Here is a 26,080-nt window from a genome sequence, read left to right as displayed (position 1 = left end):
TTTATGGTCGTATGGTTTTTGCTGCCACAGATGAATTTGAATATAAAACATTTTTGTTGTTTGTTTGCTATTTGTGTGTGTGCTAAAATTATACTAAATAGCTGAAATAGTTGCTTAAACAATGCCAAAAAAAAAAAAATGTACATTAATTTCTGTTCCCTTTATTGCATCTGCAGATTTTGTAGCTCAGCTGAAAATTCAGCCACAGCAATGTTTTCTTTTACCCGGTTATTTTCTGGTTGGGTTCAACTTTGCATATCGGTTTGCATATTTGGATTCAACGTTAAAGCATAACTCGTGACATTTTTAGCTCTAGTGGAATTTTATATTACCCATTTTAATGTTACGCAAGTGCAGTCTCTGAAATGACTTTTCATGGTTCATCTTTGAATAAATTGCTAACATTTCTGGAATTTCCCCTGAATATGCTGTGAGTATACAGTATTTCATTTTCAGAGTTTGTGTATTAGGTTTGTTCTGCTTAGCTGTTGTTAAATGTCTGCTTGAAGGCTCTTTTTCAGTTTAAAAAACAACAACAATTGCAATATATTCATTTTTATTTGCAGGCATGAGACTTAAAAAAAAAAAGCCATATGGGTGGTTTAAACAGATTTTGTCGCAAAACTCTTTTTCATTGTTGTTGTTATTTATTTATTTTTATTTACTCGCGCTCGCTCCTTTGTGCACATATGGACGCACAGGCAACACCACACACAGAGTACAGACCGGACCAAATACTTTCTCATCAAACATCCTCCCATTGTCATCTCAGGCCCATGGGTTTCATTAGTGCCAGCTTTAAAACAACAACTCTCATTCCCACTCCCACACACTAGTCCCAAATGTTTTCAGTGAAGAAGGATACAACACTCGCCTGAAGGGTAGGTCCATGTAAAATTTCACAAAATAGCGAGAATTGGGAAATGCATTCTCTCCTCTCGTTTGACCGACTCAGAAGAATAACATGCCATCCACACTAACGCCGGTTTACCTTTTTAAATTCATGATCCCAACAAATGCGGTCGAGTAACTGTAGTTTGTGTTTACTGGAGAGATTCCAAATTTGAATTGCAACCAAAGTGAGCACCAAGCGTGTTTATTAATATAAAGCTTTAATTAGAGGCTTTCTGCTCTCTGCTATGAGCAGAGCGGACGATCACTATGGACGTCTTTTTGGCAGCGATTCTTTCCTTTTGTATTTGTTTTCACTGGATCTGAAGGATTTAATATGCCTCTTATGCTCCTAGGGCATCTCACTTTTATCCCTCATCTCACTGACTGTTTTCTAGAAATGCCCTTGAGCACCCCAAGTTGACAAGTTTTCCAGGGTGTACTGAGATAATCTTCTGTGTCACCAAAGCGTGTTCTCTGCATCCTAAACAAATTAGTGCAGAGAAGGTTTTTTTTTTCTTCTGTTTTCTTGTGCAGCGCTGCCAGTGGTTTAAATGGGAAGAGTATAATAGCGTCTGATTTGTAGCGTCGTGACTTCTTTCCCCCACTTCAGTTGCAACAACTTTAACTAAACAGCAAAGTAGTGGACAGCAGCTGACTTTGAGGTTGCCTAGCAACAAAGTCAAGATGCTTCGAGGGCCTTCAACTGCAGCTTCATAATAAAAGAAGATCAGAGCATCTAATGTTTCACTGTAAAGGATATTTAGCTGTGTAGTATTTCTCACGAACATAAAACATCTCCCATCAGGTTTTTGATTATTGTGTAGGTGATTTTGTTTTTACCTGTAACACACATACACCGTGTGTAACTTGCGCTTCACTCTTTTTGTTGCCTGCCTGAAGTTTTCAGAAGGCCTGTGGGGACTGCATATCTAGAGCGATCAGACATTTTACCATAGGGCAGGGGACGATGAGCCGGATTCAGGAATCCCAGCCCAGAAGGCTGCCTTATTCAGTATTCTGCCAGTGTGTGATCCTGACCTTACTGTAGCATGTCCTTGGTGCATGCGGAGCGCAGCAAATGCCTTTTTGGGGGATTGCATGCTCCAGCCCATTTTAATGTGTCGTTTCATTCTCAGCACACTATCACTAAGCCGTGCAGCAGGGGGCTCGGAGCAACCATTTTGATGATGAGTCTGATTGAATTAATACTGTTGAAGCTGACACTTAATGGTTTATGATTAGTTAGAATCATTAAAAGATGAGGCAGATCTGTGTAAAAGACACCCTAAAACCCCTGTGTTTGCCATACAATGAGGGAATTGGTTTTAAACTATGACCTTAAGCTAATCCATGAAGTCTCACCTATTGAAAATCACACATTTTGTACACACACAACAAGCGTTACAGGTGGCACGAGGTGCTGGACATAACACAACGAAAGCAAACTTCTCTGGGTAATTTAAAGTTGTTGTTTTAGAGTCACTTGGGGAGGAATATCGATGCAAACAAGATCTTGCACTTCTACACGGGATCACCACAGCAGGTAGCTCCACATATTTGAGTTTGCCATTTTGAATTTTTTATGCCAGATGACCTTACTGACCCGGGCCCACAGGGATTTGTCTTCTCCTGGGATTCAACTGGTGATCTTTTGCTTGTAAATTCGTAAAACACACCACCGTGGAGCTAATTGACTTGGAGGGAATGTATTCAAATTCATTATAGAGCAAATATTGTTAAGCAACAACTTTTCTTATTGTATTTTAAAACACTTTCTCCTCCACTGTTTTTGTTTACAGGGGAACTATAATCATCGATCTAAATGTGCATGATAACTGCTTTCTCATAATTATTGGCAAAACTGCAGTATATTTTATTTGCCTTTTTTTCAACGCAATTTCCTTTTACCTGTTGTCTTTGTTAATAGACTCTGTTTTTTGTCTGTTTCTCTGTGTTTTCAGCACCTATTTCCTCTCTTTCTCCACACTCCCACAGTTCGTCTGGCCATCTGGGCTTTCTCATGTTGAAACAACAAAAAAAGCACTTTTCTGTTTGACTCATACCTACTTCCTGTTTAATGATGCAGTGTGAATTATTTTCAGTTTTCTTTAACATACTTGCTGTCGAAACTAGAGTCAGATGGAATTTGCAATGCCGTAACGAAAACTAATAAATTTGTCACTAAACATTAGCTGTAGCGTTCTGATCGTAAACACAAGTTGTTCAAAAGTGGATCAAAGAAACACTTTTCAAACAGATTGCTTTCCTCTATAAAACAACTGAAGTACCAGAGTAACAACTGCACTCCTTTCCAGCATAGGTAGACTGATAATTGCTGTATTTTTCACTTTATTCATTCTTCAGATGTCCTCTAAGTGGCAAAATTATTAGATGTAAACTTCCCTAAGCATTTTACCAACAAAGGAAAACAAGCTGATAAATGCAGGCTTGTAGTCATTTTAGCTCTTAAAAGAACATCCTGGGTACAGTAAATGCAACACTGTACAGTTTGTTTGAAATTAAATGATTGAGATGAACATAGATCACAGAATTTATACATTTATACACAGTATGAAAAAACCCCACTTTAAATAAAAACATGGCCTGTCACACGTTTGTATTCTTAGAACTGTATTGCCTGTGTATTAAACTAGCGCGCAACATCACAGTGTAGTTTACACATTCAAAGATGATTGACACTGTGGGCAGACTCCTAGAATATCTCATGACTGGTAATTCAGAAACAGTTTTCAGTGTCACACTTTATTTTAAGATATACGTCGCATAGATATTCGAAAGCTCATTTAGCTCCTGGCAGCCTCACGTTTGTTTGTTTTTCTTTTTACTGTGCAAAGTTGTAGCAGTGGTAGAGGTGTTCAGCTGAAATGCTTTTTTGAAGTGACGGAGGGGGTTGATGTCACATTGCATCATCGTTTTTTGTAAAAGAGCAAATAATATTAATAATGTTCTTTATCTGTATATATTTATCAACCAAATCAACTATTACAGGTTCAGTCAGCCAGTGCTCATCTGTGCCCCCCCACAAGAAACACACACACACACACACACACACACACACACACACACACACACACACACACACACACACACACACACACACTCCTTTTACCCCACCCAGTTGAAACAAATGGCTCCAACCCTCATCCCCCCACCCACCCCCATAACCCTACTTTTCTGTAGTATTGTTGTGACATTATGAAGTAAAGTGTCCTGATATGATTTTTGTTGTGATTTGACACTATCTATATCAAAGGTAATGATTTTAAATAAGTAGATTTAAATATTTAAAAAACTGTAGGATTAAAAAAATGAAATTAAAGAAGTTATATTCAAGCATTTAGGCAGGTATGCTTCCTTTCCGGCCATACAACAATATAAATATACCTCCCGGAAACAGCTGAACACACTGAGGCACCTAAAAGAGGTGGTTTCTCAAGGATGTGCCATATGTGTCATGCTAATCATTAAGAAAAAAACCTTCAAACATACTTCTAGTGGCAGGTAACAGTGCTAACAAGCCTACCCAGTGGCACTTTTGTGATCAAGCCCAGACATCGGTTTTTAAGGCAGTTAGGCTGCACAGAAACATGCACAGATTTGTAGTGGGGCGCTGCTTGGTTGGCAGAATGTGATCCCAGCGTCGCTGCTGGCCATCAGAGTCGATAGTCAGCAAAGTCCAATAAAATCTTGTCTTTCTGTTCCTCCTCTTCTTGCTGTCAGGTACAATGGTTTTCACAAGTTAGACATTAAACGCACCATCAGTTTAACTGTGGTACTGCAGTAATGCAAACATGCTGTTTCACTCTGCCATAGGCTGTCTGATCCCACTACCGAGTGTTGCACTCTTATGGTGACTGTCTTGAAAGAAGTGAAGCTTCAGTGTGCTGAGCGCATTTTTACCTTTAAGTGTGTAAGGATGTTGCATCTGACCCTTTCAGAGTTTGCAATGCAGACGTAAATATTTTAACGTTGTTCTCTCTGTCTCTTTCTCTCTCTTTCATGGCTTCCTTTTTGGATCCACTTGTCTTCTGCCCTGCATTTAATATGACAGGTAAGTCCATCTCTTGTATTTCTACCGACGCCTCTGGGCTGGATCTCGCTTGTATGCATCGAGTGTCACACTGAGAATGTTTACCAAAATTGCATCTTAAGTACTGGGGATGCATCTTTAGTCCAATGGTTTTGTAAACAGTGAGCACATTCCCTTTTTCTCAGCTGACACTTGGAGAATGGGGCAATTCCATTTATGCAGCCAATCTCATTGGCTACTGGAGAGATGCCAATCTCCCTCGAAGATAGGGAAAAGAGAGGGGGCAAAGGGAGTAGGAGAAAAGCATTTATTCATCCTGACACAGATCAGATAAATGGGAAATGATAAATGCTGTCTATTTTTACTTCCCCTAACCGGTGTTAACTTTATATTCAAAGGGAAGCTCTTACGAGCTTACTATGCCTCTGAAAAACCTGATCAAAGTTTTGTTAGGGATTTACTTTTATTTTTCGTGATCTGCCTATAAATTATGAAAGATGTAATTATTGTGATTAATAATTTAGCATAAAGAGTGAATATGCTGAGCTAATGATATACTGCTTGGAGAGGAGGGAACAAAAAGTATGTGGTTATAAATTAAGAAAACAAAAAAAGGGCCTTGCTTTAAAGTCCGTTCCCATTATGCATTTAACTATTGCTAATGTTTTCTCATTTGAATTCTTTCGATATCTGATTCCGCCCACATCTAACATGGTAAATTTAAACATTTACCCAGGCAGCTTCATTTGTAGCTGTTGAAAAGGCCAGGGACCTTTTTAAAATGACAGCCAGGGTGACATTTACATTTAAGACAATCTGCACATTTTAAGACTTTAAATTTAAGTCCAGATAAACAGAATACCATTCTGTATTCGAGGAGCGTAACAGACGCTGTGGCTTGAATCAAATTCAAACCTGTGCCTTTTTTAATATTTTAATTTGTTCTCTAGCTATTTAAATTTAAAGGTTACAACTCCAATTTAGCAGTCATTATAAAAGAGCAATTTATTGTTTTTGTTTGTTTCACTTGTTTAGACACACAAATCCTTGATCGCCTTGGCAAAATTACTAAATGATGACATATGTATAGTCTTAAAAAACAAAGAGAAAACATCAAATTGACATTTTGTAGTTATAAGTAAGTGAAGATTGAAGCAGTTTTCATTCCTTTGGATACATAAAGTTTGAATCTGGGGCTCCAGATTAGGAGCCACTGATAGGAGACACCTCAAGGCATGAACGTTTGTTTTATTCCAGGGTCTGGTGGTCCCCTTTGGTTTTGAAATGTGCACTGTCCTCTTGTCGAGATCACGGAAGCTCTCAAAGGCCTTCAAGAAATAAAGACCAAATAGCAGAGAAAAATGACATTTTGAATCAATAGAAGGCTTCGAGAATAACCTTGTCTCCTAATAATTACACACAGTTTCAACTAAACTACAACTTTTGAGTTAGCACAAGTGTGGCTTTCTATGGTAGTTATGTGTGATACAGTATAGAGACAGGCCTTGTTCCTTATTGACATTGTCCCCTCGTTTTATTTCTAATTTAGTCTTTCCAGTTTTGTTGCTGTTAGCTTTAACAAAGCTAAAATATGCTGGCCTTAAAAGCTTCACCACAATTTCCTGGATTCAGGCTGCTGGAAGTGAAGGAATAAGTGGCAAAAATATTGAAGGTGTGCTAGTAGACGGTGTTTTAAACATTTAAATAAAACTACAGGTCTCCTTTAATAATATGTCCCCAAAGCAGCACTTTGGGAATACCACATGCTAGTGGAAGAAGTGTTTGCCGTGTGCTGTCTTGTCTGTGCGCAATATTGGTAGACTACTGTACACTAAACATTACCTACATATTCTTTGTAAAGGCGATACATATTCAAACACAAACATTTTTTGTTATTTGTTGAATTTCTGATCGGTCCCTCCAAAGATGTTTCAGAACCTCGTAGGATCAGTCAGGAAAAAAGGCATTAAAAAAAAACTAACATCACAAAAGTAAGAATTTTTCTTCCTGCTTCCTATCTGTTTGTTTTTTATTTTGGTTTTTATAACGTTCAGCTTTGGAATTGGGAAATTTTGACAAGTATATAACAAATTCATGACTAGTGCGTTACAGGAAAACTAGCTCGCTGCACTATTTAGACACTCTGTGTTTCCGTCTCATACTTCCATTGTTACTGATGTCACAGTCGCCCTGGCAAGTGATGCAACAAATATGTCCTCCATGGCAAGTATTTGTAATAGAAGGTATTTGTTGCTATAACCTTCAAATGTATCCCTTAAATATGATTTCATCCGCAGATTTTTTTTTTCTTTTTACACTGAATCAGACTATGCTTTGTTATTAATTTCTACTTTAAGATAAGTGTTAGATATATCTCCAAACATCTAATTTAATAGGACAATGCCCATATCCACTAACATGGAAACAGGAAAATCATTATGTTTAAAATTGCATACCAGACAATGCATGATAGACAACGTGAGGTGTGAGCATTATATCCTATATTGGATTTGTTTAATATCTCATCATCTGAACTATCTGTAAAGGTATAAATAACTATGATAAAAGAACAGGAAATCCTGCTTTCAGTCCTGGATAAAGCTTTGTCGTTCAGCCACCGTAATACTCTGAATATTAGGCACTGACCCACATCTGCCATCATGCAGGTTACATAGAGCCCCAGATGCAGGCCCAGCTGTTGCCATGTATTATCACACTGACTGACCCTGATGTTTTAAGTTAAATGCAAGACAAAACATTAGCATACGCTAATCCAACCATACCATGGCATGTAAGTTAACGTTAAAACAATGCACTATTAATAATAATAACAATAACAACAACAACAATAATAATAATAATAATAATAATAATACTAAGCCTCTCCCACCCCCTAAGTCAGAGTAATGTCAACCTTGCCCCCATTCTCTAACTAGTTTTACCTTCAGAGTACCACAGCTCTTCCATATGTAGGTAAGAATAATGACTCCTCAGTCATTATTATTAATTCAGTGTTGCTACAGTGTGGTGCATGTAAATGAAGCAGTGGGCAGAGAGAGCTATAGGCTGCCTGGAGAGTTAGCCTGAGTAATGAATGTAATTATTGTGCCCGTGTCTGTTTTAGCAAAGTTATTATTTTGACAGTTTGCGCCACATTCATAAGGAAAGGTCTGGAATTAAATTATAAGCTTCCTTTACTTTTGCATCTAAATGTATTATTTGTCAGAGTAATCTCTCTGTATAATTTATGTGTATGTCTGTGTGTGTGTGTGTGTGTGTGTGTGTGTGTGTGTGTGTGTGTGTGTTAAATTCCCCTCTTTACTGTCCTCTTTCAATTAATCCCCAGCTTGTACACGCAGGTTATATAAACACTGGGGTTTTGATAGTGGCTATCAGTGAATTTAGTGCTGTAGAATCGCACTTACACCAGTCACATGCGGCATTGGGACTAAAAAGGAGGGAGAGAAGGGGATGTACAATGAGAGAGAAAATGGCGTGTCAGAGGATTTGGATTCTAAGATAATGTTGATGATTATTAGAATATTGATCCTGATAACCCACCTGTTATAAAAGAATCAGTGCAAAGCCACCCACACATTGTCATTAGTCATCAGCAGCTCCTTACAGCCCACTGCAGTACATGCTGCCACCCATGATTTAGCTCTACATCCAGTTATGAGGGGGTGTTTAGCATTTATTATGCAGCACAGTCCCAGTCCCAGTGAGATGGCAGAATGCTGCCCGATCAATACCCCTCACAGGAACCTAGGTTAATTTATTCATTTTAGAATGTTCTCGTGCCTCTATGGCCCTCTGTGGTCTTGCCTAACACGGTAGGAGTGTTTAGTTACTGACACTCACACCATTGCACAGGCCCTACGTGCTGAAACTCTGACATCATTATGCAAACGCCATATTGGTACGTGTTATTAAGCTGTCGTTTTTTGTGATACCAAAAGTCGGGCTGCCCTTTTAATAATACTGAAGCATGTTTCTGAATGCTCGCTGTATAGTCTGGCTAGAATGTGTAGAATTTGAGTCCGCAGGGTCTCTGTATTGTTAGTATTTGACCTTTAGTTCTTACCCTGGCCTTATGCACCTAGTGTCCCACTTTTTGCAAACCATGTCAGAATTTCCTTTTTCATTGTTTTGACCTTTGCTCTTCATCCCTTTGTGGCTTTCTGTCCAAGCACCAGTCGTGTTGTTGGTCTACAACATATCCCTAGACACCCAAATAGTTTCCAAGTCTGTTATGCAGGCAGCATATGCTTGAATTTGCACACACGAGCTACAAGACAATAGCTTCAGCTTGTGATCTGGACAGGCAGCTACCATATATCCTCTAGCTGCCAAACAGCAGCAGCGGCAGCTCTGCAATCTTATGCTCTCCTCCCCGGCTGCTCTTAAGTAAAACAACAATCTCACCCTTTTCCTCTGACTGAACAGTGATCTGATTATGGATTATTGCAGTTATGGATTTCCATGTAAATAAAACATATCATCTCTAACCATCAGTTTACGCCTCAAAATGTGAGGACGAGATGAATACATTTGTTATCACTGTGATCATTTTGGTTACCACTCATCTGTATTGATTTTTACCGAGCATCATCAATCAAGGCACTCATAATGGATGCTGTCTGAGAGCACATATCTCCCTTCAGAGAATTATCACCTCAGGCTTGGGTCAAGCAGAGATTTGATCTCTTGTCAGTTAGATGAATTGATGTCTTACAGACACAACAGAGAGAGGTAGGGAGAGGATTAAGGTAAAGGTGAGGAGGAATAAAAAGAAGTCTAAAGTAGTTAAACTTCAGTCCTGAGGACTCAAAGGTATAGAAATAATCATATCCATTCTCCATCACCATTTGCCCTGGTTGCTTGATTAAAAAAGTAGTTAAATGAAATCAATAGTGGTGGTAGTACTGGCCTCCATGCCAAGCATCATCCAATATTTATATAAATGAAGCTTCACAACCTCAATTTACCCTGCAGTTGCCTGTTTAAGGGGCTGTGAAGTACCTGAAGGTAAGGGGAATTCTGGACAGGATATGAAGATGAAGAGAATAAAATAAATTTCTGTCCCTATCAAGATGTCCTTACATAGTCATTTGCATTCATGTCATTTGACAGGTCATGATTTCCAGCTGTACCGAGTTTTGAATCAGGGTGTGCTTGCTACAATAAAAAGGAACCAGATCGTAAATTTCGCATGGCAACTTTAAGCCATTGCCAGTCCCTAAAACACATTTTCAGAACTGCTAAATTACTAAGTTGTTCCCAAGGCTTGAACTTCAAGCGTCATGGCTACACTTTGGTTTTTTCTTTTACTGGATCAACTACATAAAAGTGAAATAAATCCAGTACTGAATCTGTGCTCTGCTGAAATTCCATGCCACGCTATCAATAGTCAAAAATAAAAACATAATTTCTATTTATATCATTTTATTCATCTCCCAGAATACTCGCATAAAAACTTTAATTGTAGCCTGAGGCCTCTGGTAACAAGTACAGGTATTTGTTTTCCTTTCACTGACAGCTGGAGAGACCCTCTGGGATTTAAGTTGAACACTGAGGGCCGCTGTGGTCGTTGCATTTCATTATGACCACACCATTTCACTTTTGCCAAGTGCTCAGACTAAATTATTATTTTTCACCCACTGCGAGACATTTCCTCAGACACTGGTTTGATGTTAATGATTCATACAGTGTTTATTGAGATAACTTTAAGATTTAAACTAATCTTAATTTTGGGACGTATATATCTGAAGAGAACAAAAAGGGTCTAGTTTGAAAACCGATTAATGACCAAGTTATACAATTTTATGTTTATGTATGTTTACTGCTGCTTGCATTATGTATAGAATGGGACAGTTCATTCATTTTAGAAAAAAATCACTGAATTCCCACCTTGTCCTTCATAATAATTAGAATGATTTCTATGTGATGGGATTTCTTTGGGCCTGGGAGAAATCCTATGAGCTGTGGGAGGAAACGAAGGAGCTTCGGTATTACATATTCTGTGGCTCACTGGCATTCTGGCTAGCATTTTGGGGATCTCGAGTTTGTAAGAATTAACACAATTAAATAGATCGATGAAATGTTTCAATATAACAATATAGTTTATAATTTTCTTTTTTAGCCACTCGAATTTTCCCTTCAAAATATTTCATTTAGACCCAGTAAATAGTGGCACACTTCAATTAAATTTAATCCTTACTCTCTGCAAAAATCCCCTCCCCCCTCTCTGTTTTTTCCAGACACTTTATTGCTTAAGGGACCTTAAATCCTCTATACTTCTTCTCAGGCTGGGTTTACTCCCAGGCCTTTATCAACCTCAACAAGTTATAACAATTTAAAATACACCAAAGCATCTCATTTTGTACCACTTATTGCAAATGATTAAAAAGAAGAACAGCCAAACACCATCTCACAATGTTATCGAATTAAAGATTTAAAGAATGTAAACTTATTGTGTAATGATTGTCAGTGAGTTCTTAAAACATTTTTATTCCTGATGACTTACAAGTTGTAAACATTATCTTATTTATCGCAAAATAACACAAAAAATAATGCAAATTGATCTTTTTGTCTTCTTCTCTTTTTTTTTTCTCAGAAAAAGCTGCTGTAAAATCAGTATATTGATGTTGCCCCCGTTGTGAAATTTTTCAGAACATGGTGCACAATTGGTATAATGCTGCCACGGTATGAGAATGTGCACACTAGACAGCAGTCTGTTCCCTCTTTCTGCAGTCGTTGTGATCCTCCATCTCTCTCTCACATAACATACTGTTCATGTCAAAGGACCCAGGAAACACAACATCTGTCAGTGCGCTAATGTACACAATAAACACCAAAGGGAGAAGGATATATACACGCACCTGGAAATGGCCTTGTATTCAACACACATTTTACATCACATGAAAAGAAAAACAAAAAAAAACAAAACAAAGTGACCAATATGTGCAAATCTTCTTGAAGCTGGTGAATAATTCCTTCGGTGGTTTGGATATTATTTGAACAGTATTTTTGATTTTACTATGGATGGTCTGAATGATTGTTGGCTTTGGTGTGCTTGATTCAGTAAGAGGAGGCAACGCTCCTCTGCGACAGCCAAAAGGTGAGAAGCAACGAGAGGCATAGCTTTAGCTCTTTTATACTCTGCTTTCTTCACTTGGATGGAGCACAAATATTATGATATCACTAAATGAAAATATGATTACTGATAAAGGATGAAATAGATCGTTTTTAATCTATTCACAGACAGGCAATGGGAAAGAAACTACACTGATAGAAAGTCAACACAATGAATGCAAAACAAAATGTGATTCAATCCGAGAAGAGGTCCAAAACTCAGATGGTGGGTTTTACACTGGAGATGAGATGCAGATATCCCTCTTCCCCTTTTCTTCTTTTTTGTTTTTCGCCTTATTTTTTTAGGGGGGGGGGGCTGTTTGATGCACTGCAGAGTCATGGCTCTACAGTCCACGAGCGCAAAGACTGCGTCTGTCGTCATTCATCCTCTCTGACAGGCTTCTCATATACAAATGAGTTTCTGTGAATAGCAATTCATTTATTTAAACACTTTTTTGTAGTTTACAAAAGAAATAGATTATCTTTTTTTTGTCCACACTTGCACGTCTTCTTCTTTAACATATTTTACACAGTTTTATTTTTACATTTTTAATTAAACTTAAATGTGTTTTTAATATTTTAAATGCTCAAATATTGTGTGTACCATAATACAAATGGTTTCTTTTTTTCCTCTCCTGTGTCCCCAGTTTATTTTTAAACAATAATTAAATGTCCTGAAATAGAAAGACACATTAAAGCTCAAATATCCATCCTCGAGAGAAAAGCCTCAGCGCTGTATTCCTCTCTCTTTTTCGATAGAACACGAACAGGTCCAAGAGTCCCATGACCATTATGTGACTTCAGATCAGCAGCAGATAGCAGTAGCAGTAAATCCACCACAAAATAGTCAGCCACATGAAGCACACTTCTTCCACATCACAGTGAAATGCTTTGTAAAAAAAAAAGTGTCCAGAAGATTGAATAATTCCTTCTGTCCCCCTCCCCGGTGTATCCAAAAAGGAATTTACTGTATATCCAGATAATCACAGGTAAAGACTTACTCAAAAGCAGGGTCACACTTCACATTCCCGAGAAGCTTGTTGTTGGCAAGTGCAAGAGCCATATTCATTGATGATTACCAAAGCTCCCTCAATATGGTTAGGTTTATAGTCAACATAGTACTCTGGTGTAGAAATTGCAGCCATCTGCTGCATGCTTTGCTTTTGCTTCTGCTTACGGCGCTGACTGCTGAAGCACTGCCTCAGTTGCCTTATTCCAGCTGGAAAGCACTTCCATGCCACGTATAGCATGAGCACTATGATGAGAAAGGAGAAGATGAGTGCCATGGTGCCTGTTACCACCTTGTGGATCTGCATGGTGCTCTCTAGGTCATCATGGCCCACTGTGACAGTGAAAGAATTTGTGACCACTTCACTACCCTCGCCCTCATAGGGGTTGGGAGTAATGGGGCCCAGATCCCTCGTGGAGGCGTACAGGCCTGCTGTGGTCACCTCTACTGGGGGATCCTCACATAGCTGAAAAGCATAGACGGCATCCAACACATCCTCACCCTGTGCTGTGTCAGGGCTTGAACACAGCAGGGAATTGTCATGCTGGCCTCGGAAGGCACTCAGCCAAGAGGCCAAGGCACACACATTGCGGCTGCACTCCCAGTCATTCCCTGCCAGGGTAATGCTGTCCAGAGATGACCACGAATCCAGAATGCGCTGGTCCACAGAGGTCAAACGATTAGAGTCTAGCATCAGTACCTTGAGGTTTGGTGTACTCTCAAAAACATGTGGCTCGATGTACTCGATTTCGTTTGCTGACAGGTCAATCTTCTCTAAAAAGTGCCATGTCCAGTCTAGTGTGTTTACAACAATAGTGGCACGATTGTTGTGCATGTACAGAGTGCGTAAAGAGATGAGGCGTGGGAAGTGGGCTAGGTTGACTTTAACTAGCTCATTGTGCTCAAGATGCAGCTCAGTCAACTTAAAGAGGCCAGCGAAGGAGTTTCGTGCCAGGCTCTGCAGTTGGTTGTATCCCAAGTCCAGAAACTGCATGCTCCTGCAGTCCTGAAAAATCCGCACTGGCACAAATTTGAGAGCATTGTAGCGCAAATGCAAATTGGTGAGCTTTCTAAGGCCGTGGAACAGGTCAGGCTCTAGTACCTGCAGCCTGTTGTATGAGAGGTCCAAGATACGGAGGTTTGGTAGGGGCCTAAAGGTGCCATTTGGCAGACTCTCAATCCGGTTGTTGCTCAGGTCTAACTCCTTGACTCGTCTCAGCTTGTCAAATGCACCCTCCTCTACAACGTCAATGCTGTTGTGATCTAAATAGAGCCAGGTGAGCTGTGACAGACCAGCCAGTTGGCCTTCACGCAGCTCCGTTAAGTTGTTCTCTCTCATGGACAGGCCCATGGCACTGCTCAGATTGCGGGGAATGTCTGTGAGGTTGAGCCCCTCGCAGTACAGCAGCTTGCTGTCGCAGCGGCACAACCTTGGACAAACCCCCTCTACCAAGGGAACTGTTCTTAGAAAAATGCCCAATGAACACAGTATCAACCCAGGGGGCTTCTTCAGTGGCCACTTTAAGTACAGTCCAATTAGAAGGAAATCCATTAGCATAAATATCCAGGGATGTCAGGGAGAAAATGTCCATTGAACCACTCTGGATATCGGTTTTGCCCGTATCAGATCATATTTATCGCATCATATCTATCTCGTTCAACAAGCTGTCTCATTCTATGTATGTCAGCTGAAGACAGTGATAGTATTTTTGTTATCAAGTCCCAAAAAATGCCAAAAAAATAAAGTCTCTTTCCTTACGTTATATATCAAGCAGTGGGTGGAGAGTAGAGGGGATGGAAAATCAAACTGTCCTCACTGATCAATCTTATTCGAAAAAATTCCTACTCACCCCTATTCAAAAGCTGACAATCTCCATTCAGCATCTCGCTTTGTGCCCCAACACTAATTATGTGCGAATCTAAAAAAGACCCCACTGTGGTACAAATTCTCCCCCCCTCCCTTCTCTCTTTTCAGTGGACACCAGATCCTTGGCAGGCTTACAATGTCTTAGTTCTCTTCAAGTGAAAGAGCCAGAAAGAGAAGGAATCCAAGTAGCTTTCAGCGAGATGGTAGGAAGTGCAAGTACCCCTGTCTGCATGAGCTCTGTCTCTCCTGCTCCTCCGCAGTCCTCTGCTGCAACGATCAGAGGGAAGAAGAGACAACCAGCGAAAGAAAAAAATAAGCAAGAATCTTTTTTTTTCTTTTTTAAAATAATCTGTCTTCAGCTCTTTCCTCCTTTCCCTCCCGCTTAAGTTTCAAAAGATCTGTCAAAATGTGTTATCGTCCATCGCTTGAAGAAATCACTGACTTGTAAGGTTTAGATCCATTCAAGCACTTAATCATGATTTCAGTGACGGACGCAAGGGAAAAACAAAAAAACAAAACAGGATATAAAGAGATGAACCCTGTTCACTGTTTTCTTGTGTAACAGTATTCCTCGTCATCTGAGTGGCTCATATTGGTTCGGTAGCCGCTCGCATCCCCCGTGGCTCGCAGGTTTCGTTTACTCCCTTGCTCTCTGGGTGTCTTCTCAGCCAGCTGGAAGAGGCTGCTGAAGGCTGGTGCTGGTAGGCAGGCAGGGGCGGTAAATGTGGGAAGCAAAGGAGCGCGCAATCCCTTGCAGCAGACCAGTACACTGACAGCGCATGCAGAAGCACCTTCTGTTCACTGAGTGTCGTAAGCCACTCACAATTCAGAGTGCTCGCTCCCTTTCCCTCACTCTCTTGCTCTCTTTCCCTTGATCGCTCTCTCACTTGTTCATGCTGCTCCCCTCCTCCTCTTCGCTCTCACATCTTCCCTCACTGCTTTTTTCTTGCTGTGTTTTTCTCTGTGCCTCAGACATTTACATATCCAGAATGGGCTGGGCTTAAACCAGGGGCTTTAATGAACCCCCTCCACCCCCCATATCTCTAGCGCTCTCTCTCTCTCTCTTTCTCTCTCTCTCGCTCTCTCTCTCTCTCTCACTGTCTCTCTCTCTCCCACACATACAAACACTCCTTCCCTCCCTCAATGACTGCAATGAAATCGGCCTCTTGACGTTGTCTGATTTCAGGCTTGCAATGATGAAAATGGGATCTTATATTATTTCTTTTCTTAAACAGATGTTTGCTTATATATCTGTGCTATATAGATGGAGAGGGAGGAAAAGAAAAGATATATAATTTCATCAAAGAATTTCTAAATATCTTCAATGAGACTTAAATGCACTAGTCACCATGTATGTCCTTCATTATATCATAGATGCCACAGGAGCATACGTGTATATATGGTATACTTGTTGCTTGCTTGCCAGCAACAAAGGTCGGCCTGTGAGTCAAGATGATTATGGCGTTCTTCATGTGCTCAAACCACCAGAAATTCTTTGTCGCTGACAGTTATTGCTGTCTGTGTCCATTGTGAATGCAGATGCAATTGTTTCCCACATAATATTAGCATTAAGCTAACATAGATATTCCCTCTGAAGGCTCACTTGTCTTCCTTTGCACTTCTCTGGAATTGCTTCTAGCCGTGTCATTGTTCTGCCCTAAAAGTTCAAAGACAATGAGCTGTGACTGTGTCTTATAGGCTTCACACGAGCCAAGTTTTAAACTTCTGACTCACCTCCTTCCTTTTGTGAGTTAATTGCACATTGGCTAACGGAACTTTCTTGTTCACTTATTCAGAAAACAGAGTCTGAACAAAAAGATAAAGAGTGTTTTTTAATTTTTAATTATGCCCGCTTGACAATCCAGGCTGAGGATATAGAGCCAAGTATACAGTGTAAGAACGAGACGAGAAAGGATGGGAAAGGGTTTACATCGGCGTACGACCTCAGCATTCCTAGCCAAACTAGCAGTTTCCACAAGTTTCTCGAATTTATTGCCTAATTCAAAGTATAGACAGAAACAATTGAGAGGATTATTTCAAAATGTAGGATAGATAGAAAACAGACAAATGTATATTAGCAACAAGTGCGGAAAAAGCAGAAGCCAGAATGATATGGGTAAAAATGAAAATTTGACAAAGCACAACTTATTTTCTTCTTTAAAGTTTTACAGCCTCTGGCAACCGGGGAATTGCATTACTGCCATCTTCTAGAAATAATTGCGATTTGCTAAATAATTCTGTAGAGCAGATCACGAGTCGATCAATAGATCTTTTTCTATGCAATGTTTCTGCTAGTATTTATCTCTGCATTTCATTGTTGCAGGTGATAAGCATACAGAGCCAAGAGGCAGGTGCAAGCATTGATTGGTTAATTGGGAACAGGTGAGGTGGGTGTGATTGTCATGTGGTCATAACCAGGAAGACAGACTGAGGACATCTGGTGGATGTTTGAGGGGTGACATGAAGCAATGTGGAGCACAAATGTGGATTTCTTTCCCCTGCATTTTATAAATTTAAAAACAAAAAGAATGTCATTTACACATCATAAGCCTTTACATTTTTTAATCCCTTTTATTTTTCTTTAAATTTTTCAGTTTTTCTCACCACTGTGTTGTATCATTATATATACAGTGGGGCAAAAAAGTATTTAGTCAGCCACCGATTGTGCAAGTTCCCCCACTTAAAATGATGACAGAGGTCAGTAATTTGCACCAGAGGTACACTTCAACTGTGAGAGACAGAATGTGAAAAAAAAAAATCCATGAATCCACATGGTAGGATTTGTAAAGAATTTATTCGTAAATCAGGGTGGAAAATAAGTATTTGGTCAATAACAAAAATACAACTCAATACTTTGTAACATAACCTTTGTTGGCAATGACAGAGGTCAAACGTTTACTATAGGTCTTTACCAGGTTTGCACACACAGTAGCTGGTATTTTGGCCCATTCCTCCATGCAGATCTTCTCGAGAGCAGTGATGTTTTGGGGCTGTCGCCGAGCAACACGGACTTTCAACTCCCGCCACAGATTTTCTATGGGGTTGAGGTCTGGAGACTGGCTAGGCCACTCCAGGACTTTCAAATGCTTCTTACGGAGCCACTCCTTTGTTGCCCGGGCGGTGTGTTTTGGATCATTGTCATGTTGGAAGACCCAGCCTCGTTTCATCTTCAAAGTCCTCACTGATGGAAGGAGGTTTTGGCTCAAAATCTCACGATACATGGCCCCATTCATTCTGTCCTTAACACGGATCAGTCGTCCTGTCCCCTTGGCAGAAAAACAGCCCCATAGCTCGATGTTTCCACCCCCATGCTTCACAGTAGGTATGGTGTTCTTGGGATGCAACTCAGTATTCTTTGTCCTCCAAACACGACGAGTTGAGTTTATACCAACAAGTTCTACTTTGGTTTCATCTGACCACATGACATTCTCCCAATCCTCTGCTGTATCATCCATGTGCTCTCTGGCAAACTTCAGACGGGCCTGGACATGCACTGGCTTCAGCAGCGGAACACGTCTGGCACTGCGGGATTTGATTCCCTGCCGTTGTAGTGTGTTACTGATGGTGACCTTTGTTACTTTGGTCCCAGCTCTCTGCAGGTCATTCACCAGGTCCCCCCGTGTGGTTCTGGGATCTTTGCTCACCGTTCTCATGATCATTTTGACCCCACGGGATGAGATCTTGCGTGGAGCCCCAGATCGAGGGAGATTATCAGTGGTCTTGTATGTCTTCCATTTTCTGATGATTGCTCCCACAGTTGATTTTTTCACACCAAGCTGCTTGCCTATTGTAGATTCACTCTTCCCAGTCTGGTGCAGGTCTACAATACTTTTCCTGGTGTCCTTCGAAAGCTCTTTGGTCTTGGCCATGGCGGAGTTTGGAGTCTGACTGTTTGAGGCTGTGGACAGGTGTCTTTTATACAGATGATGAGTTCAAACAGGTGCCATTCATACAGGTAACGAGTGGGGGACAGAAAAGCTTCTTACAGAAGACGTTACAGGTCTGTGAGAGCCAGAGATTTTCCTTGTTTGAGGGGACCAAATACTTATTTTCCACCCTAATTTACGAATAAATTCTTTACAAATCCTACCATGTGGATTCATGGATTTTTTTTCACATTCTGTCTCTCACAGTTGAAGTGTACCTCTGGTGCAAATTACTGACCTCTATCATCATTTTAAGTGGGGGAACTTGCACAATCGGTGGCTGACTAGATACTTTTTTGCCCCACTGTATATCTCTGTCACATTGTCATGAGCCTGGTGTGTTTTAAACATCAGGAGTGAGTTTCTTTAAATTTGGAACAAACATTTGGCTTGATTCAAGGGTGATCAAAGGTCAAAAGGTCACTGTGATTTTTTTTTTTTTTTGGTCCTAACGCAACCCATGAAGAGTCTTTTTGAGAAGTGGCTTAAATATTTATTTTTTTAGTATTTGATATTCATTATTTATTTGTTTAATAGCAAGTATTTGTGCTTATGCTTGGAGTTAAGAGATTGAATTAGTTTAAATTAGGTTAGTAATCAAGATTAGATCTTATAGTGTAAAGCTCAAGGTCACTTTGACTTCACCTCACTCCATTCTCATAAATGTGATATCCTACAGTTTCCAGGATGGAATTTCATTACAACTGGAGCAAATGCTTCACTTAGACTCGAGGATGAACTGATTAAAATTTGATGGTCAACATTTAAGATCACAGTGCCGTCGCAAATCACATTTGCAGCCATATCTCAGGATTCTGTGTGATAATTTTTCACTTAGTGTCAGACGTAAAAGTGAACTGTGGACCGAGGATCACGCAGATATGTGGAAAACTCTTTGAAGTGTGGATATTCCTTTTCCCACTTTTTTCCTCAGCGTGCAGTTAGCAGTCATACCAGAGGACAGTGATGGCATGCTCTAACAAAGAAGCTGTCTTGATGTGTGTCTGTGTACTTTTTTTTTTACCTGGTTGACAATATTTTTAAATCTTGCGTCATGAGTGTTTTTCATATTGTCAATAAGAAAATCTATTAAAAAAATGTTATATAAGAATCAGACTTTCTAGCTATCAGTGATGCTCATACATAATATAATATAATATATGGTATATATGGTAATAATATACACATAATATCATTATTTATTTTGTAATTCATAAATAGCTTTTAATAACGAAGTGGTTATCAGTTATGGTGTATCGTCAGCAGACTGAACTTGATTTGAGGGCTCAAATATGTCTCAAAATTAGAAGCATCTTTGATTGCAGGCCCATTATTAAAATCATTTATTGAATCAGATGACGTCCCACTGTTTGAGTCCGAGAAAACAAGGCAGATGATAACTAATTGGCCTGCCGCAGCGATAATGTTGATGGGCATCTCGGAAAGCATTGAGATAGGGGTTGGCGGAAACACTTACACCCCAGAGTGGAAACAGCAAGACATGATTTCACGTCCACAATGGACCGGGAATTCTAGCAGATGGAGGTTGTCTCAGTTTGAAAGGGTCACAAGCGGACATGGAGTTTATTAATTTAAATTTTCGTATTTGTTGTGTCTCTTCCTTAGTATTTTAATATCCACAGTAATGATCTGAGGAACAGAGGAAATGTCCTGTTTCCTTCACACTTAAACCCGTAATGACAGTAGCCTCGTGAAGGCTTGTGCAGTCTGAGTTTACTCCACAGTATCAAGAAAAGATCCACTTTGTTCAAACAATGATTTTAAAGGAGCTTGTACTAACTGCAGCTTGGGTAAACAAAAAGGGGAGCGTCATCATGTTCAGTGGGGCATGTGACAAGAGGACCGTGGGTGTCACACTAGGTTATAGCTCCTTGAAGTATGCTTTTGTATGATGCAAAGTTTATTTGTGTAAATATTCTGAATTATTAGCATGACTTGTCCATGTTTTTTAGCTTTAGGGCTGATTGTTTGGTTGGAGGGATGATTTACTCAGCAGAATGGATGAACTTAGAAAACTCTTTGTATTTCTCCATATAATATGATGGAGGTACAATAGCTCAAGGCATTAAGAACACAAGCCTGCCATTACATATTAAAATCTTTAATTCCACGTTGCTAACCCCATTTATATAAATGCATGTAACTTTCAAGTCTGAGACAGCTTGCTCTTTCTCTGCTTATTTTTTGTTGTTGCTTGAAACAGCCAAGCTTGTTATTGTTGGCTGGATAGAAGACATTGCCAATGATTGGCCTTAATGGCTGCTTTTTCCATATTGCATATCGTTGAACTGTCCAAAGTTCATTGTACTTTCAGTATCTGGCATGTTTTGAACCACACGGGCACTTTAGTTTAAGCGTTGGATGTATTTTTGTAAACCACAGAGACTTTCATAATTCCCTCAGCCAGACTCTTTTTAATTTCGGTGGTCTTCTCTGCAGATGCATTTTGCTTTAATGACTAGAGTTTTAATTCAGGATTTGATGATTTGCTTTTAGTTTCACCCCACACTCTTTTGACTTATCTAGTCTTTTGAACATGCTAAACACGCACAACATTTTGAACTTTGAAAGAGTGCAAACATAGAACTTTGAACTTCTTATTTTGATTATGTTGTATATACCTTTTTTTTTCTGTAAACACAGGATATTGATGAAGTATTCCAGGTGGGTAGCTATATCAGAGATGAAACCTCTATGTGGCACTGGCAGTTCTTCCCTTTTAGATGGCATGGCTCTTAACTCTGTCCTCAGTGAAATACAATTATGTGAAGAACTGGACTAACTGCATTGACTAGCATGTTACTTCCCTAAAGTCTAATGAGTATAAATTTGTATGTGTATATAAAATCTAAGTTCACTGAACTTTAGCATCCTTTTATGTTAACAAAATGTGTCAAAAAGCAAACAAATAACAAAAAGGTCACTAAGTCAGACTGCACTCATAAACTAAAGAGTTATACACAACAGTCAGATAGATGATAAACATCAAATGCACTTGGTTGTCAGAGTAGGCTCCGACAAAGATGTATAAACTAAAGAACAAGACAGAAATGCAGTGCATTTTTGTAAGGCACATTTGAAGAGAGAAAATATGCTGCTGTGAGAAGATCTCAAAAAGTAACGCATCATGCCTCTAAAGAAACAACTGACAAAGAAAGTCACTGATATCTATCAGTCTAGAAAGGGTTATAAAGTCATTTCTAAGGCTTTGAGGCTCCAACAAACTATGGTGAGAGCCATTATTAACAAATGGAGAAAACTTGGAACTGTGGTGAACTTTCCCAGGCGAGGTCAGTCTACCAAAATTACTCAAAGAGTGCATCGGTGATTCATCCAGGAAGTCACAAAAGACCCCAGAACAACAACTGAAGCAAAACTGGCATCAATAGCAGAGTCTCAAGGTGAAAACTACTGCAGAACAAAAAGAACACAACACGTCTTGATGGTTACCAAGACTTTTGGTGAAATCGTTTGTGGACTGATGAGACGCAAGTTGTACTTTTTGGAAGGTTAGCATGTCATTAAATCTGTCAAATTAACACAGTATTTCATAAAAAGTACATTATACCAACAGTGAAACATGGTGGTGGTAGTGTGCTTCAGGAATTGGATGACTTGCTATAGTTGATGGAACCATGAGTTCTGCTCACTACCAGAAAATTCTGAAGGAAGATGTCCAGCCATCAGTTCATGACCTGAAGCACTTGGGTTATGCAGAGGGCAATGATCTGATCATAACACATCAGATGTACATATCTATCTATCTATATAAGTAGTGGTACCTAGGCCTCTGGGACCCTCAAGCTCCCATCTCAGGTGCTGTTCCCAGATCTGCTGGAGCCACTCGCCTAGCTTGGTCGTCAATGCACCAAGCGATCCGATTACCACGGGGACCACTGTTACCTTCACCCTCCACATCTTCTCTAGTTCTTCTCTGAGCCCTTGATATTTATCCAGCTTCTTGTGCGCCTTGACCCTGATGTTGCTGTCATTCAGTATCGCTACGTTTATCACTACAGTCTTTCTCTGCTTGTCTACCACCATTATGTCCGGTTGGTTAGCCACCACCATTTGTCCGTCTCTATCTGGAAGTCCCACACGATCTTAGCTAGGTCATTTTCAACCACCCTTGGGGGCGTCTCTCATTTTGACCTCGGGACTTCCAGGCCATACTCGGCACAAATGTTCCTGTATACTATGCTGGCCACTTGGTTATGGCGTACCATGTATGCCCTGCCAACTAGCATCTTGCACCCTGCTGTTATGTGCTAAATTGTCTCAGGGGCATCTTTACACAGTCTGCACCTGGGGTCTTGCCTGGACCCCAGCCTCTATGGATCTTTCTTGGATTTCTCTTTCCTGAGGTATTCACTAAGCTGATGTACTCGTGGATGTTCGTTGTGTCATCCCGGATAGCAGTTCTGACACTCCCTAGTCCTCAGCCTATGAGAGAGAGAGAGAGATGTACTGCTTCACCAAGCAGTTGAACAGGTGTATTTTTTTGTTGAAATGCATCTGTGTGTATTTGTGTATTTGTTGCTCTGACAGAGTGAGAATTAATATGGTTCTAAATTGCTTCCGGCCATGTCCAAAGCAACACGTTCCCAGTTGAGAAAGAGAGAGAGAAAACAACACAGTTTTCCCATGTCACAACACAGTGCAGTCACACACTTCTTGCTTTTATGCTGAAACGAGATCAAAATTCTTCACCCTCCACCACATGCGCACACATTTACAACAACCTGACACAGCCAGTTTTTCACCCACCTTCAGTGGGTTGGTGTGTGGTTTTTCCATATGCAGTATTTCATTCAATTACTTGTTTTAGCTTTGCTACTTAGTCTGTTTCTTTATGCAATTGTGTTCTGGCTCTAATGTTTTTGGATTCAGAGACTACATCAAACAGTGGCTTGTAACTGGGCTCTGTCTGCCAAAGGAACTTTGTTCAGCTGTCAGATGATGCAGAAATCCCACTGAGCACCACCAAGCCCATTTTCAAAACCCAGCTCTCTGAGGCAGCACCCCCCTCCACTTTTGATAGTCCTGACTACTCTGGCCTATTGCCTCATCCAGAGCCAAACAAGCCTGTACATCCTTTATGTGTCCACTAACCTCTCTCATGTTTGGATGAATCGGAGCAGAATGCAGTGACAGAGGAGTCTCTGATGCAAAAGGCTGAAACACTTGTAAATTTAGACAGAAAATTACTTGTCCCTTTATTCCGTGTCCCTGCTTCAAGGTGAAGTTAGAACACTAACCGAGAGTTTTGTATAAACTTTCATTGAAGGTCTTTGTGTATATGAAGTCCTAACCCTTGGACCGTGAATTGAAATTTAAATCAGCAATGACTCAAGCGAAGGAAAGTAAAACGATTTATTTGACATGGGGCACACAATAAGGAAATGTAGGAACGTATTTAAGGAGGGGAAAAGCGCTTCTCCAAAAATATCCCAGCATTGGTGGTATGGTGGTGGTGCAGGAGTAATGATTTAGATCTCAATGAATGTGATGTGGAGAAGAACTGCTAATGAGCAGAGTCAAAGAACTCACGAGGACTGGAGGATAAATAGTAAGGAGGAGAACAGCATCAATGTGAAACTGAAATGAGAGCTGAAACCAGCAGAAAAAGGTAATCTTTTAAAAAATACAACAGTGGCATGACAGAGATTTCTCATTGGTTTAACAGAAGGTTGAAGACAATCAGTTAGGTGAATAGACTGTACCAAAAGTGCTTATTCTAAGCATGAGATAGAAAAAGTAGATAGATTCTGTTACTCATAAATTAAAACTCCACTGGTTAGCAATGTACTTGCAAAAATTCGGAACAAGACACTGTTTCTTTGTAAAAATCTGATTGTGCTTGAAATTATGTGCACAGTGCTGCATCCTTCTTTTGATCAGCCATAATTACCATGTTAAATGGCTATCAGATTTTCCTCGACTTCATCTAAATGTCCCTGTCATTTATTTGTGTGTGTGTGTGTGTGTGTGTGTGTGTGTGTGTGTGTGTGTGTGTGTGTGTGTGTGTGTGTGTGTGTGTGTGGAGAAAAACAAATAATCGCAATCCAAAAAACTACAGGGTATTAGCAACGTTTAATGGTTTTTATCTTAACGGATTGTTTAAAAAAAAGAAAGAAAGAAAAGAAAAACAACACAAAAAGAGAAGAACTGATGCCAAGAACCTCCTGGCTGTTCATTCACAGTGACAGTGCCACAGGTGGTGATGTACATGCAGTCCGCTTTCTCCTTTACTGATGACTGACCTTGACAGTAATTAGCTACACGATGACTGAAAAACAGGATGACAATGTTATTCATCACAGGCACAGCTGGGGGTGACCCGGGTTTCCTAAAAATGTCTTATAACTGAAGCCAACTTTATATTCATCATGTGATACTTTAAATGACCTTAAAACAAAAAACACACACAAACACATGCATACACACTGCAGTTTAACAAGATAATTACCATCTTTAATGAGCTAGTATCATATCTCACTGGTTTTACCAAACAAATGGTAGATGCTGACGCTTATCTCATATGACTGTATTATCTCATACTTAATCCTCTGGGTTATTATAAGGACATCTGAATTGTGAATTGGTAATTACTGTAAAATGCATTTCTAAATAACAAATGAATCATAATGAATTCATGTTCATATTTGATAAAATAATACATGATCACTTCATCATCTTGTACTTCCTTTTATTTCCTCCTTGTTCTGATGAATTAGACGTCATGGAGTAATGAAGATGAAATGAATACTATACCTGTGCCAGCATCACATCTGTACAGCACAAAATGCACACAGTGGCATATATTATCAAGCCTACCAACACAAGTCAGTGTTGCTTTAGGTCACCTGACTGACCAAGTGACCCATATGCCAAATGACACTGCAGAGACCTTGGTTGAAATCCACTCGAGACGATTTCCTGTGTGTCATTCCCCCCCATTTCTGCTCTCCTGTACAATCTCTGTACTCCATTGCCTAATAAAGGCTGAAAATACCAAAAATTTCCTCATGTGTATATATATATATATGTTTGGCTGAGCCAAATAAGACAGGTCAGGGTGAAGAAGTGACAGCCAAAGAAAAGCTTACCACAAAACGGAGAAGTTATGACAAATCACACTATAAGGCAAAAAGAAAGTGCAGCTTTATGGTTTCATG

The 26,080-nt window shown here is 39.9% G+C and overlaps 2 protein-coding genes and 1 long non-coding RNA gene across 3 annotated transcripts in view; 1 reads left to right on the top strand and 2 right to left on the bottom strand.

Moving 5' to 3' along the window:
- LOC146707771 (uncharacterized) overlaps positions 1–26,080 on the bottom strand; it is a 331,445-nt gene that overhangs the window by 93,023 nt on the left and 212,342 nt on the right. The window lies entirely within an intron of this gene.
- The window catches only part of ctnna2 (catenin (cadherin-associated protein), alpha 2), a 373,909-nt gene that overhangs the window by 184,835 nt on the left and 162,994 nt on the right, over positions 1–26,080 (top strand). The gene's annotated exons all lie outside the window — the stretch shown is intronic.
- lrrtm1 (leucine rich repeat transmembrane neuronal 1) lies at positions 11,429–15,900 on the bottom strand. The gene has a single exon (XM_085459280.1). The coding sequence runs from the start codon at positions 14,644–14,646 to the stop codon at positions 13,093–13,095; it is 1,554 nt and encodes a 517-aa protein (XP_085315406.1). The 5' UTR covers positions 14,647–15,900; the 3' UTR covers positions 11,429–13,092.

The sequence above is a fragment of the Copadichromis virginalis genome, linkage group LG6 (genome assembly GCF_057382275.1).
Source record: "Copadichromis virginalis isolate Kocher_CV1m ecotype Utaka linkage group LG6, C_Virginalis_male_GT1.1, whole genome shotgun sequence".
Classification (NCBI taxonomy): Eukaryota; Metazoa; Chordata; class Actinopteri; order Cichliformes; family Cichlidae; genus Copadichromis; species Copadichromis virginalis.
This window is presented reverse-complemented; position numbering and strand designations above follow the sequence as displayed.